Source organism: Gymnodraco acuticeps, unplaced genomic scaffold, assembly GCF_902827175.1.
Source record: "Gymnodraco acuticeps unplaced genomic scaffold, fGymAcu1.1, whole genome shotgun sequence".
Lineage (NCBI taxonomy): Eukaryota > Metazoa > Chordata > Actinopteri > Perciformes > Bathydraconidae > Gymnodraco > Gymnodraco acuticeps.
The window spans coordinates 1,655,918-1,672,070 of record NW_022990014.1 but is presented as its reverse complement, the minus strand read 5'-3'; the positions used below and the strand labels follow the sequence as shown (position 1 = coordinate 1,672,070).

At 39.8% G+C, this 16,153-nt stretch overlaps 1 protein-coding gene across 1 annotated transcript in view; it reads right to left on the bottom strand.

Annotated features, from left to right (window-relative positions):
• Positions 1 to 14,935, bottom strand: part of pde11a (phosphodiesterase 11a) — a 36,862-nt gene extending 21,927 nt beyond the window's left edge. The window contains 8 exon segments of the mRNA XM_034213252.1: positions 1,200 to 1,275; positions 2,572 to 2,728; positions 4,123 to 4,187; positions 4,346 to 4,486; positions 5,062 to 5,151; positions 12,616 to 12,717; positions 12,719 to 12,775; positions 13,842 to 14,935. Coding sequence (XP_034069143.1) covers positions 1,200 to 1,275; positions 2,572 to 2,728; positions 4,123 to 4,187; positions 4,346 to 4,486; positions 5,062 to 5,151; positions 12,616 to 12,717; positions 12,719 to 12,775; positions 13,842 to 14,615 — 1,462 coding nt within the window. The 5' untranslated portion in view covers positions 14,616 to 14,935.
• Between the last annotated feature and the right edge of the window lie 1,218 nt (positions 14,936 to 16,153).

Here is a 16,153-nt window from a genome sequence, read left to right as displayed (position 1 = left end):
TTGTTTGAATCTTAGACTGTATAAAAGACGTGGACATACTCAATGTGACATCACCCATTGTTTTGTGGACCTGGACTTAAAGCCTAGAGTTTTGCATTTGCCCGTTGCAGTCTTGCTGTTTTGGAACAATAATGTGACCGAGAGCGTGGAACAAAGTATAACTTTGTGCTAAAAAAATTAATTTTAGGCAAACAAATGTTGCAATTAACTTTCATGAACACACACTTTTCAGACAACACCCAAACTGGGAAACACTGTTGTAGCGACTTCTTAAAGCATACCCTGCTTTATCGTCTATTTTGCTTTAAATGGGACCATAGTTTAAAAAAATGTACATCATTCAGTTTTGATGAAGACTTATAAATAGAGTTTGATACCAGAAAGTTGTCTTGAAAATCTATACTCGGGTAATAAATCAAGTGGGAAGCAGAAGCATAATTTTCTCGTAGACTTCTATGCAATTGGACTTATTTTTGTCACATGGTAGTCATTTAAAATAATGCAAGTTTAAGGAAACTCCGTTTTGGCTTCACCTTTCAGACCTGGAGGTTGTTGCTAGGTTTGGACATGACAATGCTCCGCTTAACATTGCACGCCCGCACTTAAAGGTGGGGTAGGTAAGTTTGAGAAACCGGCTCGAGATACACTTTTTGTTATATTCCATGGAATGCTCTTAACATCCCGATAGCAATGAATATCTGAAGTGCTTTGACAAAAAATCCATAAAAAAACGTCATCTGTGGAAGCCGTAGTACTGTAAAAAGCACGACCAATCATTTTAGCCGGCCCGGCTAAAATAACTGGATAGCCTACCTGCCTGTCAGCTTTCCATCTGTGCACAAACTTATCTCGTGCCCTCATTGGTCATGTGCGCGTTCGTGTGTGTTGGAGGAGGGGCTCTGTAAGGAGGTGGCAGATTTGTTACGGCTGTGTATTTTCAAATTCTAGCGCACTCGAGCTGGTTTCTCCAGAATGACCTACCCCACCTTTAACCGACTTCTACCTCCATCACTCTTTATGATAACGTAAACGCCAACACAAAGCCAAGCCTTACCGTCCCACAGCCTTAGCTCACTAATGCTCTCATTGAAAACCATCCCAGCAGGGTAAGTGTTTAAAAGCTTGAATTAAATAAAAAACTTTGAAGTAAAAATATCAAATAACTATAAGAGAAAATGAAGCTCCATTTGTGAACTTACCAATGATTTGGTGGTTGCTGTTCCATATGGGAACACAAAGCACGGAGCGAATGTGGAAGTCTGAGAACTGGTCCGCCTGAAAGAGTGGGAAAACATTTATTATCATCCATCTGTATTTATCTTTGCACTTTTCTCCAAGGCCTTTAGTTTTAAGCATAACTAAGAGTTGTTATACCTCAAAACTCTCTGATTACCCCAAAAAATCAATGAAAAAAACAGGCAAATTAATAAATTTGTTTATATACTCTTTAATCTGTTATTTCTTATTTAAATAAAATGTGACTAAGTTTAACCAGTATTTATTTTACAGAAAACTGCTTCCAACTGCTACTACAGCATTACACACTGCTGCATTTGAGACATAATAAAAATAAAGATGTTTATATTCTTAAAAAGTAGGGTGTGGACTCAAATATAATTTTGTGTTCAAATATTCACCCATCACGCATCTCGTCTTGCATTATATTTTCAACAGCCGATTTGAACATATGCATGTATCTTTAGTAGAAGAGCAAGGCAACATGAAGGTATAGTACCAACCAAGTACACATATTTCTGTCACTCCTGCTTAAGGTAGAACATATCAAACTTGTGCTGCGTGCAGCTGGACGCAGAGCGGACTGCTTTGCTGGTCGCGGTGGGATTCTGTTTGAATCTATCAACACCAGCCTCTGCGGTTGACACTTCCTCCATTATCCTACTGAGATCAATTTACAGCTGACAAAATGGAAAACTAGGCAGGGTGTAACGTCTCACCATGAGGTGCCAGTAAAACAAGAAAAGAAAAGGTGAAGCCAAATTAGCTGAACTGGTTGTGAAGGCACTTCCAACAGACTCCAGCTGCTCTACCTGCATCTATTTGTATCTTCACACCTGGACACATCCTTAAAGTCATGTGTGAGTTGTTAAGGTCACACGACAGTCACATGAGAGATCACAGTCCAATTAATGAACATGTGAATTGTCACAGAACCATGAACGAAATATTAAGATGTAAACCGATAAACTGGATGAATGGTACGGTTTGACATACATGGTTTTGACCCTTCATTTTAGTTTCAAGCCATCTGTCTTCTCGTCAAAATGCGTCCGTACATAGCCATCCCAATTTAGCTCACCATGGGGATTCACAGCCCATAATGATTAAATCCCATGTGACCTCATTGGCTCGCGTGTGACATAGACGTGTGAACATCCTATGGAGGATAACATTGCCAGGTCTGCATACTCGTTAGTGGAACTGAAGGTGCCTCTTGGATGTGTGTTGAAACATCTGCATCTGTTTTTTAAAGAGCTCTTTTAAAAATATACTATGACCTAAGTGATATCCAATATTCATACTGGTTTGTCTGTCATGTTGGTTGAGATGAACACTGTTATTTTGTGTTTTACCTCGGGCATCAAAGCGAGGGTCCTGATAGGCATCACTGATGTTCACGGGGAGTCCTGTAGATGCCACCAGCTCTGCAATGCTGTTGTTGATGAGCCAGTCTGAGTAAGACGATTTCTCCATACTGTCTTTGAAGGGGCTAGGGACAGAAAATAAGAAGGGACGATGAAAAATGGACACAACAAAACCAAAAAATGGTGCTGAGGCAAACATAAAAAAAAAACTGTAATATACTTTATATGGTGTTTATTTGTTAACATAAAAAGAACATAGTATTACTAAAAGAGTATAAAAGTCCGTTCTCCTTCAGTATAATGTAAAGAGATGGTACTGATTAAACTGCAAGCTTGCAAAAGGCCATTCTTATTCCTCCTTAAGGACTGTCTTTAACGTTGACTTGCATTTAATGACTTTCTCATACAGTAGATATCAGTGAGCTTCTCCTGTAGCTTATGAAGTAATGAAAAGTTAATTGTGTGATTGCCTAACACCCCCACACTCTGCCACAGACAGAAACACCTGCACCCCTGCACAGACTTCCCATTCCCATTTACTGCAGTGGGCTGTGTCGCTGACTTTTAACTCCCAAACGCAACAAAATAAACGTTTAGTGTTGCTCATTTTGTCTTCCTAGCCTAGAATAAAGACACTGATGTCAGATCTTTTGAATCCCTTTGATCTAGTGATACAGCTGTGTATGTGACAATGTGTGTTTGTCTTTTAGCTGCCACAGACCCACTAGCAGCACGGTGCATTCGCTCAGCGTTACCCTCACCATGGGGATGGCAGGGCACATTAGAAATCCCACAATACTCTCACCATCTGACACCAAATGTATTCATTTAATTACACACATGGATCTTGCACAGACGCCCTTGTTATTCAGATGTGAACCTTTAGGAAGAGTAGTGTCATCACAGAGACACTGTATTCCTGTCATTTCAGCTTAGTTTGTAATGTGGCGTTTCATTACTAGGAATCACAATCTGTTTGTTTATTTAATATACGACCCCAGAAACAGGGAGTGTGTTTAGTCAGAAAGAAGACTGATGTTTATTAAATTACTAATAATGTCTAACTATTGGAATTTCTGGTGTTCGGTTTTTTATTTTATTGTTGTTGCAGTTCATTGCTTCCTTGAAGTAACCAATCAGTAATGGTAAGGGCAAGACTTGGGGAATAACCCACACAATATCCCACACAATTTTAAGCCTCTCTTTCTCCACTCAGCCATCCCTAGCAGTGGAGAAAAGCAGCAAAACCCAATTAAGTGGGGCTCCTACTGAATATTTACAGTATACCTTCTATTCAGCATCAGCATATTACTCCCACAGCACTGAAAAATATTTTATGTTTATATTTCTCTTATTTATTTCCTACATGGATGCTTTACAAATTCAATTAAGGCAAGGCAAATATGACTGTTGAGGTAAAAAGGTTTATTGTATTAGAAATGTGGAAAAGAAAGCATACGCCATGTTTTTTTTTAGCCGGATGTTAGAGTAGATTTTCCCACTGAAGCACCAAACATACCTGATTTCAGTGTCTGCACTACACTTGGGGGACAGTAGCTCAAAAGACTTGGTGAACTTGACCACCTGAAAGATTTAAAAGGAAATAAAATCACTTAATCTCTTGGAAATAGTGTGTGGAGGAACACAGTATTCATTGACAAAAATTGAGGCAGACATGTACTAGCACAAATGTACAGACTGGTAGACACACAGTAGAAAACAGCAGTAGAAAATAACCGTACCGGTGACTCAATGTCCTCCAGCAACTGAACAGAGCAGCGCTCACACTTTAGCAATGTCTGGGCACGATGCATGATCTTTCTGACAATCTTCTCCAGGTCAGTCTGCTCCTCAAACAGGTCATTGACGACCTCCAAGAGGGCCTGAAAACCATCAACAGGAAAAACACTGCCATTATTCCCAACAATTTAAACAACATGCTGTTTTAAAACCCATTTTAGATAAAGATGCTTTGCCTCAATCAGCTTTCAGACTACTTATTATTATATTTATTATGATAATCCTTAAACCATGAACCAATAGGATGAAATACCATGATCAGTATTCCCAATAAAAGTAAATTAGGCCCTTTTTATTTAAGGCAGTGTCAATCCAATTCATACAAATCATATGGTGTGAAAGGAGCTCCCCTCCATTCACTGAGCGCTGTGTTCTCATTATGTTCTGTTCCATCACAAATCAATGTGTGACATGAAGTAGTGCATCTCTTAACATTCCCTAGGAGATTTAGAACATGGATCAGGCTCCGGTCTGCATACAGGCCCCTCCCCCAAGATCCAGAGAAAGTGTCCATGCAGGGCTGCATGCTGCTCTGTGATCCCCACTGCAGTGGCAGCAACTGGGCTGCTGCTGATCAATACTCAGCCTCAATGTCAGCATTAGGGGAGGGGGGCAAGTTTGGCTGATCCCAGGGATGGGGGGGGTTTATTAACCTTACCCGGCTCCTGTCATACTCCTTCCTTGAGGCGGCGAAAAGTTGGGCATTGGTGATCGCAATTCCACAGAAAGGAAGGTACATATGCAGCACCTGTTGACATAATAAACAGACTTTTGTTATTTACCAAACAGCATCCCTAATGTCACAAAATGACTGCTATTATATGCCAAAATAAATGGTTGAGATGCCGAAAAACCTACAAGGCAAAGGTGTTTTTAAAGTAAAATAAAAAGGTAGCAACATGAGAGAAACACTGAATGTAGCCTGACTCTCATTTTGTTACTAAACTCTGCAGGGTATGTTTTATGTTGTAGCCATTTTAGAACTGGCTCTAAAATTGAAGCTATTTATCAAAAGGAAACACAACAAAAATGAGTAAATAATATTTCCATTCAAGAAAAACGTAGCTTTCAAATTCGAACGCATAGAAAATGGCCTTTCATTGGCAACATTACTTGCTAGTTGCCAGGACAAATACATAAATTCATCTGACATTTTACCATTTGACTGAATAGTCGGACTTACTATGCCCTGGGCTGATAACATGAATTCCTTATGTCCCTCATATTTCCTTCACATAAATAATGCAATCACTTCATGTGGCCTAATGACTGTATTTAATAAGTATCCTGAAATCGAATGATTGATTCAGTGTGGAATTGAACTACATTATTTCCCTCCTCACCGCTGTGAAGAGCAGGAATGAGGCTGTTCTTGGATATGAATACACAGGTTGACTTCTATACGACTACAATTAGCCTTATCTGAAAGACACTCAGCTCCCGTAACATGGAATCAATAGGATGTAGGTTGTGTGCTTCCTTACTCTGCCTCATTGTTTAGCTATCTATCTTTAGCATCTGGATGCTGTGTCAACAACACAATCGGTACAACAAACCCACTAATATTTACCATCCTTCAGTGTGACCTGAGGGTAGGGACACTACAACAATACATGAATGGGAAGTTACTCAGCTGTGGCCGCTGATACAGGGATATCTCTCTCACCTTTCAGAGAGAATAAAGCATCAGTTACTCGTCAGCCACAAATGAACATGTAAAGAACAGGAGCGTATAGCACTGTGTTGATAACTGGGGCGCTTGTGCCTATTTAAAAACTTTTTTTAGGTAGTCAGCAACCTCGAGTTAGTGGAGAGATGTCACATGTAGATGGATGTGCAAGAAATAAATGCATTGATATTGGCGGTTTGTATGTTTGATATACTTAAAATATTTAAAACATATATCCTTACATTACACTTGGCTCTTCTTCAGTGCTCTTTGGTTTGATCACATGACAACTTGTCAGCTCTAATTGCTGGGGTCATGATAATTGTAGACTTAAAGATGGCGTCGCAGTCGAGAAAAGGTTGAGAAACTCTGCTCTAATTGCTACAATTTCTCTTTACAATCAAACAGGTCTCCTGGGTTAGCTGGATCTTAAATATCTTATTTTATAAGTTAAGAGCGACAACCATTGTATGGGGAACATACAATGGTTGATTGGGAAAGCATACATTACTTTTAAACTAATAAATCGCGCTTCAAATCCCAAACATGTGTTGTATAAGCGCTTAAAACATACAAGCTTTGTCAGTCTTGTGTTGAATGAGTGTGTGTTTGTATTTTGGGGGATCACAATTTTGGCATTACTAATGATAGGGGTTAAGGTGAGGGTGATTTTAAATTTGATAAATCAAAAGCATGAAAAAGAAGAATTCTCCTGCTCTGGCATGTCACGCCGATGCTCATATTATGATACCCTTTTATGCTAAGTGCAAATTAAATCACTAAATTAAAACCAATTGTAATAATAATTTGGTATGAAATATCACTCTGTCATTGCTAATGAGTGCATTAACTTTATGCACTTCATTTAGTCATTATACATAATCAAGCACCTCATGCAATTGTGGTCAGACACGGAAAACAGATGATGCCGAGTAAAAAGCTCATACATAATGCCATTTCAGCTGGAATTCTCTGATAATGATCTTCCCAGAAAGGCAGTGGCCGTCAATAGCCCCGGCAGGAGCAGATTCATTAGCGAGCAGGACTTTGGGGATCTGGCTATGGATCTACAGGCAAACCCAAGAAAAGCAGCGCTCTCTCTAATTACATTCTGTCAGGCAGGCCATTATACAAGGTTGCATTACAAACAAGACGTTTTTGCCTAGAGACCTGTGGACTGACTGGTAAAGAGTGGTTTAATAACGAAGCTAACTGGCCGAGGCCTCAGGGACAGTCAGTTCCTCTAACCTCAATGACTTCTACTTCCACAACTGGAAATTCATATGAGGCAAGCGGAGGGAAATGAGGTAGACAGCACTTTCTTTCTCCATAACAACTACTAGTTGCACTGCATGTACGGTAAAGCGAAGCCATTGTTGTTTTGCCAAGAATTGTTCTCGGGAATACAAATGAAGCTCTTTATTTTCTCTGATCTCATATGGGACTCCCTGGCTTGTGTCAGCAGAGTGCACAGCAGCTTTACAAACACACTTAGCAATGATTGCTTCTTTTAGAGATATCAAATATTTATGCAACAGGAATCTATACTCCAATACATTTTACAAACCAAGTCACTGTTATAAATCATTATTATCTACATTAATATGATGTGTCCTGCCTTTATGCCACTTTAACAAGTACAAATTAAAACTACATCAAATATACAGTACTGGCTGACTGTAATTTAAGGGCACTAATACAGCAAAGCTAATAAACACTGTTCCACGCTAAGAGTGCCGCTCAATACTTATTATCCATAAATAATTAAATTGTTCTACACATAGCTGGCATATGGAAAAACGCCAGGAGTAAAGCGAGGTCACAACAACGAAGCGGCGGCATCAGCGCAGTTACATCAAGATAGATCAAGTCTTTGCAAACACTCATTGCTCCTCAGACGAATATTATGGGGACATAATAAATGAGTAAAACTAGAAATATGAAACCTTTCAAACTACAGTGACTTTCGGATGATTTCTTGTTCTTGTAAAGAAGTGCACACAAACCCTAAAGAGAAATGATGCCCTTTATTTTAAAAGATAAACCGTGACAAGAGCATACAAAGCCTGACATGCTTCTATTCAACAACTCACAACAAAGTCTTCATATTCAGTATCTAAATTGAAATACCCGTAAAATGCCGCTTTAGAATGATAATATACTCTATCTGTCAGGCTTTACTTCAGGGACTAAACCTGGTGATTTCTCCACAAACATTGCCACAATCACACCCAGCTCTTGCTAAATTGAAAGATGTCTTTACACAACACGGTAGTGATCAGATCTAAGTGAGTCAAAGGTTGCTGTTTTAATTTTATGAGATGTAAATGGGTTGTACCTCTGTATAAATATCAGACCTTCATCAGTGTGGAAATAAGGACAGTGCTGTTGAGCTATAATTCCAAATCACTGCGTCAAATCACATTCTTTTATTATGAAGTTGCACTGTGATACACATTTTATCTGTTGGACACAATTTTGTTAAATGAAATGACCTGTGAGAAATAGATAGGCATCCAGTAACCTATATCTGCCTGTCTGCTTTGCTCTGTATCAGTTAGTGTTTGCTTGTTTTGATAGTTGTCCAGTCAGAAATGGCATTGTAGTTTAAAACATAATTTTTGGGCATTTAACCAACGTAAATTGGTTGTTCCTCTTATTCGTTTCACATGAAACAAAATGTCTTCTACATCTTCTTCTGTATCTCTTATATGGAAATTAACAACGACTGTTGAATCGGACTGCAAACAGCCCTAGTAAATCCACACCGTTACAATGCATACTGGTTGTGCACTTGCTCCAAATCAAAGAATCCAAAGAGTCATAAAACTACCTCTTTCATTTATTTAAAGAATGCAATATCAGAAACAGAATAATAGACAAGGAGTCAATATTGAAGTTAATTTAGCTCACTTAGCCAGCACTGAGTTTAATTGAAGCCCTTGATCCCCATCTTCATCCCTCTATCTGTTTCCCATTTCAGATGCCAGGCAGCAGGTCTGCTTCCACAGTTGTGGGTCCCCACTCTAAAGTATGTCATCCTTTTGCATTATTTACATGTTGCGAATGTCATTGTTCATTTTTTAGGGGGACATTTTGCTGAAATACAGAGAAGAATGTCAGGAACCAGTTTGGTATGTTGAACTTACTACACTTGATCCTATATCATGCAGGAATCATTTTAAAAAACATGTGTCTCAGAGCAGAAATTGTGTTATCTCCTCTTTAGCTGTAGATCTACATTGGGACATTTTGTAAAAGTGGTTATGACAGTATTGCTTCGAGCCAATTGGGAGTTTGGCAGCCAGAGGGAGCACAGCGCTGAGGTGAGAATTCAGTTTGACAATCGACTCACAGCGACATATTGGCAAATGGGAAATACTGTATGTGGCAGAACTAGAAAATTCATGGAAATGTCTACCTGGGTAGTTCATTTCATGTCTAATGTATTAGCTCAAATGTATGAAAAGGCATGCAAAGTGAGGAAAAGCCAAATCAAGATTATAACGCAAGATGTAGAGAAAGCAAGATCAGCTTAAAACACTTACATTAAGTCAATTGCTATATTCCTGTACAGAAGATAATGAGACAATGCAATTATACACGGGTTGAACCATTATCCAGGCTCCCCAAAGGACTCCCATCCTGCAGCGTATGAACACAACACAATTAAGGCAGCGTGGGATTTAAAAGCAGCCCTATAATGTGTTTAAATATCCTATAAGCTTTCAGAGAACGACATCCATTGTAATAAAGGGACGCTAAGATTTCTAATGACACCTGCTATTGCAATATCATCTCAAGCTTTGGAAATTGTGATACATTTTCTTATTACTAGGTCTTGTATAAAAGCAGGGCAGCTGTGCTGAGCAGAGAGCTTACTGTGTTCTCTGACGCTAGCATTGCATTTCATTACTAATTCAGCTGTAGCCATCCCGAGCATTAGTGTGACATTAATGCAATGTGAGATGAACTCAAAACATTAGAAAGAAAACAATTATAATTTCTAATCTGCATATACTATGAACAATGGATGTCATTTTGACAGTCGAGCTCCAATGACGACAAAAACATTAGAATAAAAACTGCAGTGAAACATGGCCCTAAAACAGAAAAGGCACAGCTAGCTCTTTGCTTTTATGTTTCATCTCTTCTCCCCTCACAGCTGCAATAAGAGAAGCCAGTGTGTTGGCTTGTCTCCGCCTCTCTGTAACATCCATTCATGTGTGCTGATGGACTAAACACACTCGGCTCCGCGTGCCTCTCTGATGATGGCAATAAGTCAAATAAACATTCATTCAGAAAAAGATCTATCAGGACCAACCCGCAAGATGTAACACCCCCACCTACTGCTTTGACATATACTGTATATACTGCATTCATTCACTAACATTTGTCTTTGTGTTATAGCTGCCAACTTGGCTGATCTCTTTTCAGACTGAGTTGATTCACAAAAAGGTAAAACAGTGAATTGTTGCATTACTCAATACTGCTCGTCACTGTACAGTTTTTTACATTAATGATTTGATTGTCTACGTTACATGTAGTTATTTAATTGCTCTTCTTACTGCACTGTTAGTGTACAGTTTTATTATCATGCTGCTGTGTTTATTGTATATTTGTAACTCTTGCACAACAATTTCCTTCGGGATAAATAAAGTCCTATCTTGTTGTCAGTTATCCAAGAGCACGCTTCAGACGTCTTGAATCAACCGACAAATCAGTAACAATTCATATACTTTTGTATCCTGTACACACATCTTGAAGACAAATCATGTGGTGTATTCGGCATTAAGCTGCTCCATACAAACAGTATGTCCTTTTTGCTGGTGTTAATGCGTCAAAATCGCATGAGTGGTTGTGAAATCTAAATGGTCACACTAAATGAAAGCCTGACAACTTGGCTGTCGCACCAAGCACTAAAGTGAAGCCCCAACCAATTGGACATTCTGAACAGCTTATATAAAGATGTTATTCTGGGTGACACTTCAACAGGGCCCTGGCCCTTTGGAAGAAACTGCCTGAGGAAAATGTGATGATGCTGAGAGACAAGCTATGACATAGCTACAAACTAAGCACTGAGACTCAGGGCCAATATGCTACAAGTCAGACTGAGTTGGAGTTAATAATACATATGAGTTATGTTCAGCCAAGACACAGAAACAAATAAATAAATAAAGGGTGAACATTACTGTCTGTTTATCAGACAGCAGCTGCAGTTAGTGTTTCTTAAGACAGGATGCAAGAGGAAAAGACAAATGTAGCGCAAAGAGTGAGCTCTGATACAATTCTGAAGATAATATTGTGATGTTCATCTCAGATTTTCACAATTCTAATTAAGTAAAAACGAAATGGTCAGTCTGAGCATCCGTCACAAAAAAGTCCTATAGATCAATGCCCCAAGCATAGATTAAATGTTCCAAAGAAACACTCGCAAATCCTAACATACAAATTGTGAGAAAACCCCCTTTTAACTTCGGAAAAATCCATCCATCAAAATAACAACGCTGCTTTGCTTCTGCACAACAAACCCTACATAACAGTATTGGCCTAAAAATAACCCTGAGAAACATCCTTGAAACACAACACATGAATCATGAAGTCTGAACATTTTTACTTCAGGCATATTTTCCCTCTGCACTAGACTTCTCTGTGCTGCAATAGTAAACTAAACTAAGGCCATGCTAGCAGCTCTGCTAGCGTCAACATGACATCATCACAATGAAAATGTTACCGTTCACAGTCTTACAGTCTTGATGATGGCACTAAAGAAAAGCTTTCCAGAGGGGAAACTTAAAGATGGGGTAGGTAATTTTGGAGAAACCAGCTCGAGTGCGCTAGAATTTGAAAATACACAGCCGGGAAAAAATCTGCCACTTCCTTACAGAGCCCCTCCTCCAACACACACGAACGCGCACATGACCAATGAGGGCACGAGGTACATTTGTGCACAGATGGAAGGCTGACAGGCAGGTAGGCCATCCAGTTACTTTAGCCGGGCCGGATAAAATGATTGGTCGTGCTTTTTACAGTACTAGTCTTCCACAGATGACGTTTTTTTATGTTTTTTTTGTCAAAGCACTTAAGATATTCATTGCTATCGGGATGTTAAGAGCATTCCATGGAATATAACAAAAAGTGTATCTCGAGCCGGTTTCTCAAACTTACCTACCCCACCTTTAATGTCTGTTCCAGATTTCATTGCAATTCATCCAACAGATGTCAAAACATTTACTGGTGGCGCTCGAGGACGATTCACATCATCATGAATCATATATCTTCTGAGTAGGATGTCTGTAAAAATGTCTTTGCTCTGTGGACCAACTATTGCAATTGCTATCCCTGGCGCAGGTTTGCAAATGTGACACAAATTGTAAAGAAACTACAAAATTGCCACAGAACCATGGAGATATAGTTATTGGTTACTTCATATAAATCACTGGTAAATTAGCATTACATCATTGTTCCCCCATCATTTCATACATGTATTCAAATAAATAATCACACAAACATCAGCATTTATATAATTTGTACTGTAATTACCTTCTCATCATCTTCATTGAAGAGTTCTCCAATTGAAGTCTTGTTGATGGCCTGAGCCACTCCAATAATATCTCCATCACTGTTGCATATGGGCATGCACAGGGAGTGACCTGGTTTTGTACCCTGTCAGCTTGTCAATTTCATCACTGAACCGACGATCCTGCAATCCATAGGGACAGTGCAAAATTAAGACACAATGTAAGCACTTTTTGCACCCCCAAAAAGCAGTTTTTCCCTTTTTACCTTCAGCTGACTGTGCAGCAAAATGTACAACTCATCAGGACTCCATGTCTCACACACCAACAATATACTAGAAAGGCAATATGATGTATAACATGTCTGGCTTGTAGAGGTTGTGTATGTGTTTATTAGGGCCTTCCTGGACTACATAAATGATTAGTCGACTAACACTGACGCCAGTTTGTGGACTAATCGATTACTGGACTTATTCAACAGATGTGTCCATAAACAACCATGTAAAAACACCACATTTAATCTTGTGTTTAGCAGAGGTGTCCTCTAACTTTATTGAAAATAACGTCAGCATGAGAAATGTGTCGACTAGTTGACTGAGAGGGGAAGCCTTACTGTTTAAGGACATTAAAGCAATATTAGTTCACATTTGTATACTAATTTCTACTGGTACCATTTGGTACCAAGTAACGGTATTGTCTTCTACATAAAAAAAAAGCCTCCTACTTGCAGCTTTAATGTAATCTAGTAATGTCTCACTTTCTTAAGTAGACAAAGTGAAGTTTTTAAAAACCACAGAGAGATAATTTCTCCCCTCCTTTATTTAGTTATTTATTTTCCTACTCAGATATTTTCTTGTGAATCAGTTGTTTGACAAACACTCAGGCTGTTGGTCTTCCATGCTCTCAGCACTGTAACCCAGTTTGATTGATGATCAATTAATGAAAGTAAACAACCTGTCTCCCTGTCTGAGTTTTATTCTCTTCTCTCTCTTCTCCCTATCGGCTCTATTCTCCTAGCGCGCTCTCTCCTCTCGTCTCTGTCTCTCTCCCTACCTCTCTCTACTCCACTCTCTACTCTGACGCATCCCCTTATCTCCCTGCTCCTCTTCCATCTCCTTATCTATCTCTACTCTCCTCGCTCTCTCTCTCTCTCTATCTCATATCTCTCTCTCCTCTCTCTCTCTCTCTCTCTTTCTTTATGTGACTCATGCAAATGCACACACGCATGCATGCACAAAGAGGAGCAGGCACCTGATAAGCGTCAGAAATGTTCACTGTCTCTCCGTGTTCGGCCACATATCCAATGATTCCTTTCCCCCACGGCACTTGAACTTCATCTGAATTAATTGAGGGTAACACTTTTGTACCCGCGTGCACGTCAAAGAATTTGGACACCAGTGTCTTCTTGTTGCCTGTGCCCTCCACTAAAAACAAGGAGCACCGGTCTGCATCCACCATAATACAAACAAACACAAGTATTTTGTAGCTGAGACTCGTAAGATCCAAGTCATTAGATATGTCTTTTACAAGCTCCAGGAAAAACTCTCTCTCGTTGTGTTCTTTGAGGTAATATTTAAAATCCACGGCTGTGGACGGGTACTGGGGGATGTTGACTCTGGACTCCAGCAGTGCGCTCAGGATGTGCGCAGTGGTGGGGGGCAGAGAGCTCGCCTTCCTCAGCAGAGCTCTCCTCCTCATGCTGGTCAGGGGCTCCTGGGCCCTGGTGTTCACATGTTCGTCGTATGTCCTGTTCACATTGAAGGCTTTTGATCTGGCGAAAGTTTTGCGCAGCTCCCTCTGCGAGGCTCTCCTCTGCAGACCATCACATTTGCTCGCCCAGCTGTCCTTACTCTTCTCCTCTCTGGGCTCGGCGGCAGGTGCAGCACTTTTAGACGCCTTGTGATTCTTGAGCCATTTCTCCACCATGCTATGTTTCCCCTTTCTGTTCAGATAGTCTTCGAATAACTCGGGATGCGAGTCCAGAAAACTTTCCACGTCAGAGAACACCATAGTTGACACTGCCATGGCTGTTCTTCAGAGGGTCCTCAGAGAACCAAATCCACGAAGACGCGCAGAAAAATATCATCTATGAAGTTTTACTGAGAGTTAAAGTAGAGAATCGTTGCACTACCATAACTTCCAAGATGCATTGTGCTGGGAACAACCCCGGAGCCCTGGCCACATAATCCAGTTTCCACTGAGAGTGGATGGAGTCTCCCTTTGCGCACCAGCATATTCCTCCACAGCATCTCCACACCGCTCACTTAATTTAAAAACAATAAAGAAGATAAGGAAAGGACATTTAGACAACCACATGCATTGGAAATCTCACAGAGAGCCACTAACGAGCGAACAACACCGTCGTATGGGTCTTCTTGTGCGCAGATGACGCTGGCTGTGGTTGGCTCGATGCCGCTGACGCTAACTTCGTCACAGAGAGGAGCGTTGCTCCAGCAGTCACTCAGCCCTCTGGCCATCTGAACCGCCTGCCCCTCCTTCAAAGTGTTTGATGGTGATGATGATGACAATTAGGATGCATTCTTCTATCATGCATAATGTATTATGCATATTGCTTTATGAAGTTGTAAAAATTGTAGATACAGTGGTGGATGTATGCTCATTGATTAAAATGTGCTTCAGCAATAATTCAATACTCAACTAGATGTAGTATAAGGCTTATTTGAGGTAGAAGAGCCCCAAATTGTGGGTGGATTATAATTTAATGAAAATAGCTTCAACATAATGGATTTCTATGGAGTCAAGACAAGGCGTTGGTGATGGCACTGCTGGCTGCCAGAAGTAATCAAGTTGAATGACTGTCGCCCGAAGAACAATGTGTAAGCATGTATACATTATATAGGCCTAACAGATACTGCAACTCGGCAATACATCTATTTCACAAGCCACACACTTTGGAGATGTGGAATCAGCAATGGATGATCTATACAATTTCATTATGTAACATTTTATTGACAGGAAGGGATGTCAGAAAATGTAATTCCTTTATACAGAATTGTTGGTGAATCTGTGTGCAGGTGTGACATCTGAACACTAGAGGGAGCTATACTCCACAGCATAGACTGGAATACACTGAAGACACACGGCCCAACTCTGATGGATGGAACAGTTTTAGCTTCTCTGCCTCATGTACAACAATTGATCCCTTTTAACAATACATTTAAATTAAAGATTTCCCAAGAAATGTCGAAAACATGTAAGAGTCATGACAATGAGTCTTAATTAAAAAAAAAATTGGATTGCATAAATACTTGCAAGTTAATGACATCAAGCCAAATCACTTTATTCATTTAGCAGATGTTGCCAACCTGCAGTTCCCCAGACACTCAACTGTCAGATAGTCAACATCTGTAACCCAACATGCACTCTTCTTCAACTTTCTTTCAAATACTCTTCTCCTCAAGGAGAACATACAGAGACTATTGCTCTAATTTCTGAGCCAACTCTGTTGAAACAATAATTGAGACCTGAAATGATAATCCACACTTTTTCAGAAACCCAATACAGACCACTTAGTAGTTACAAAAAGTGAAACAAATACAAAA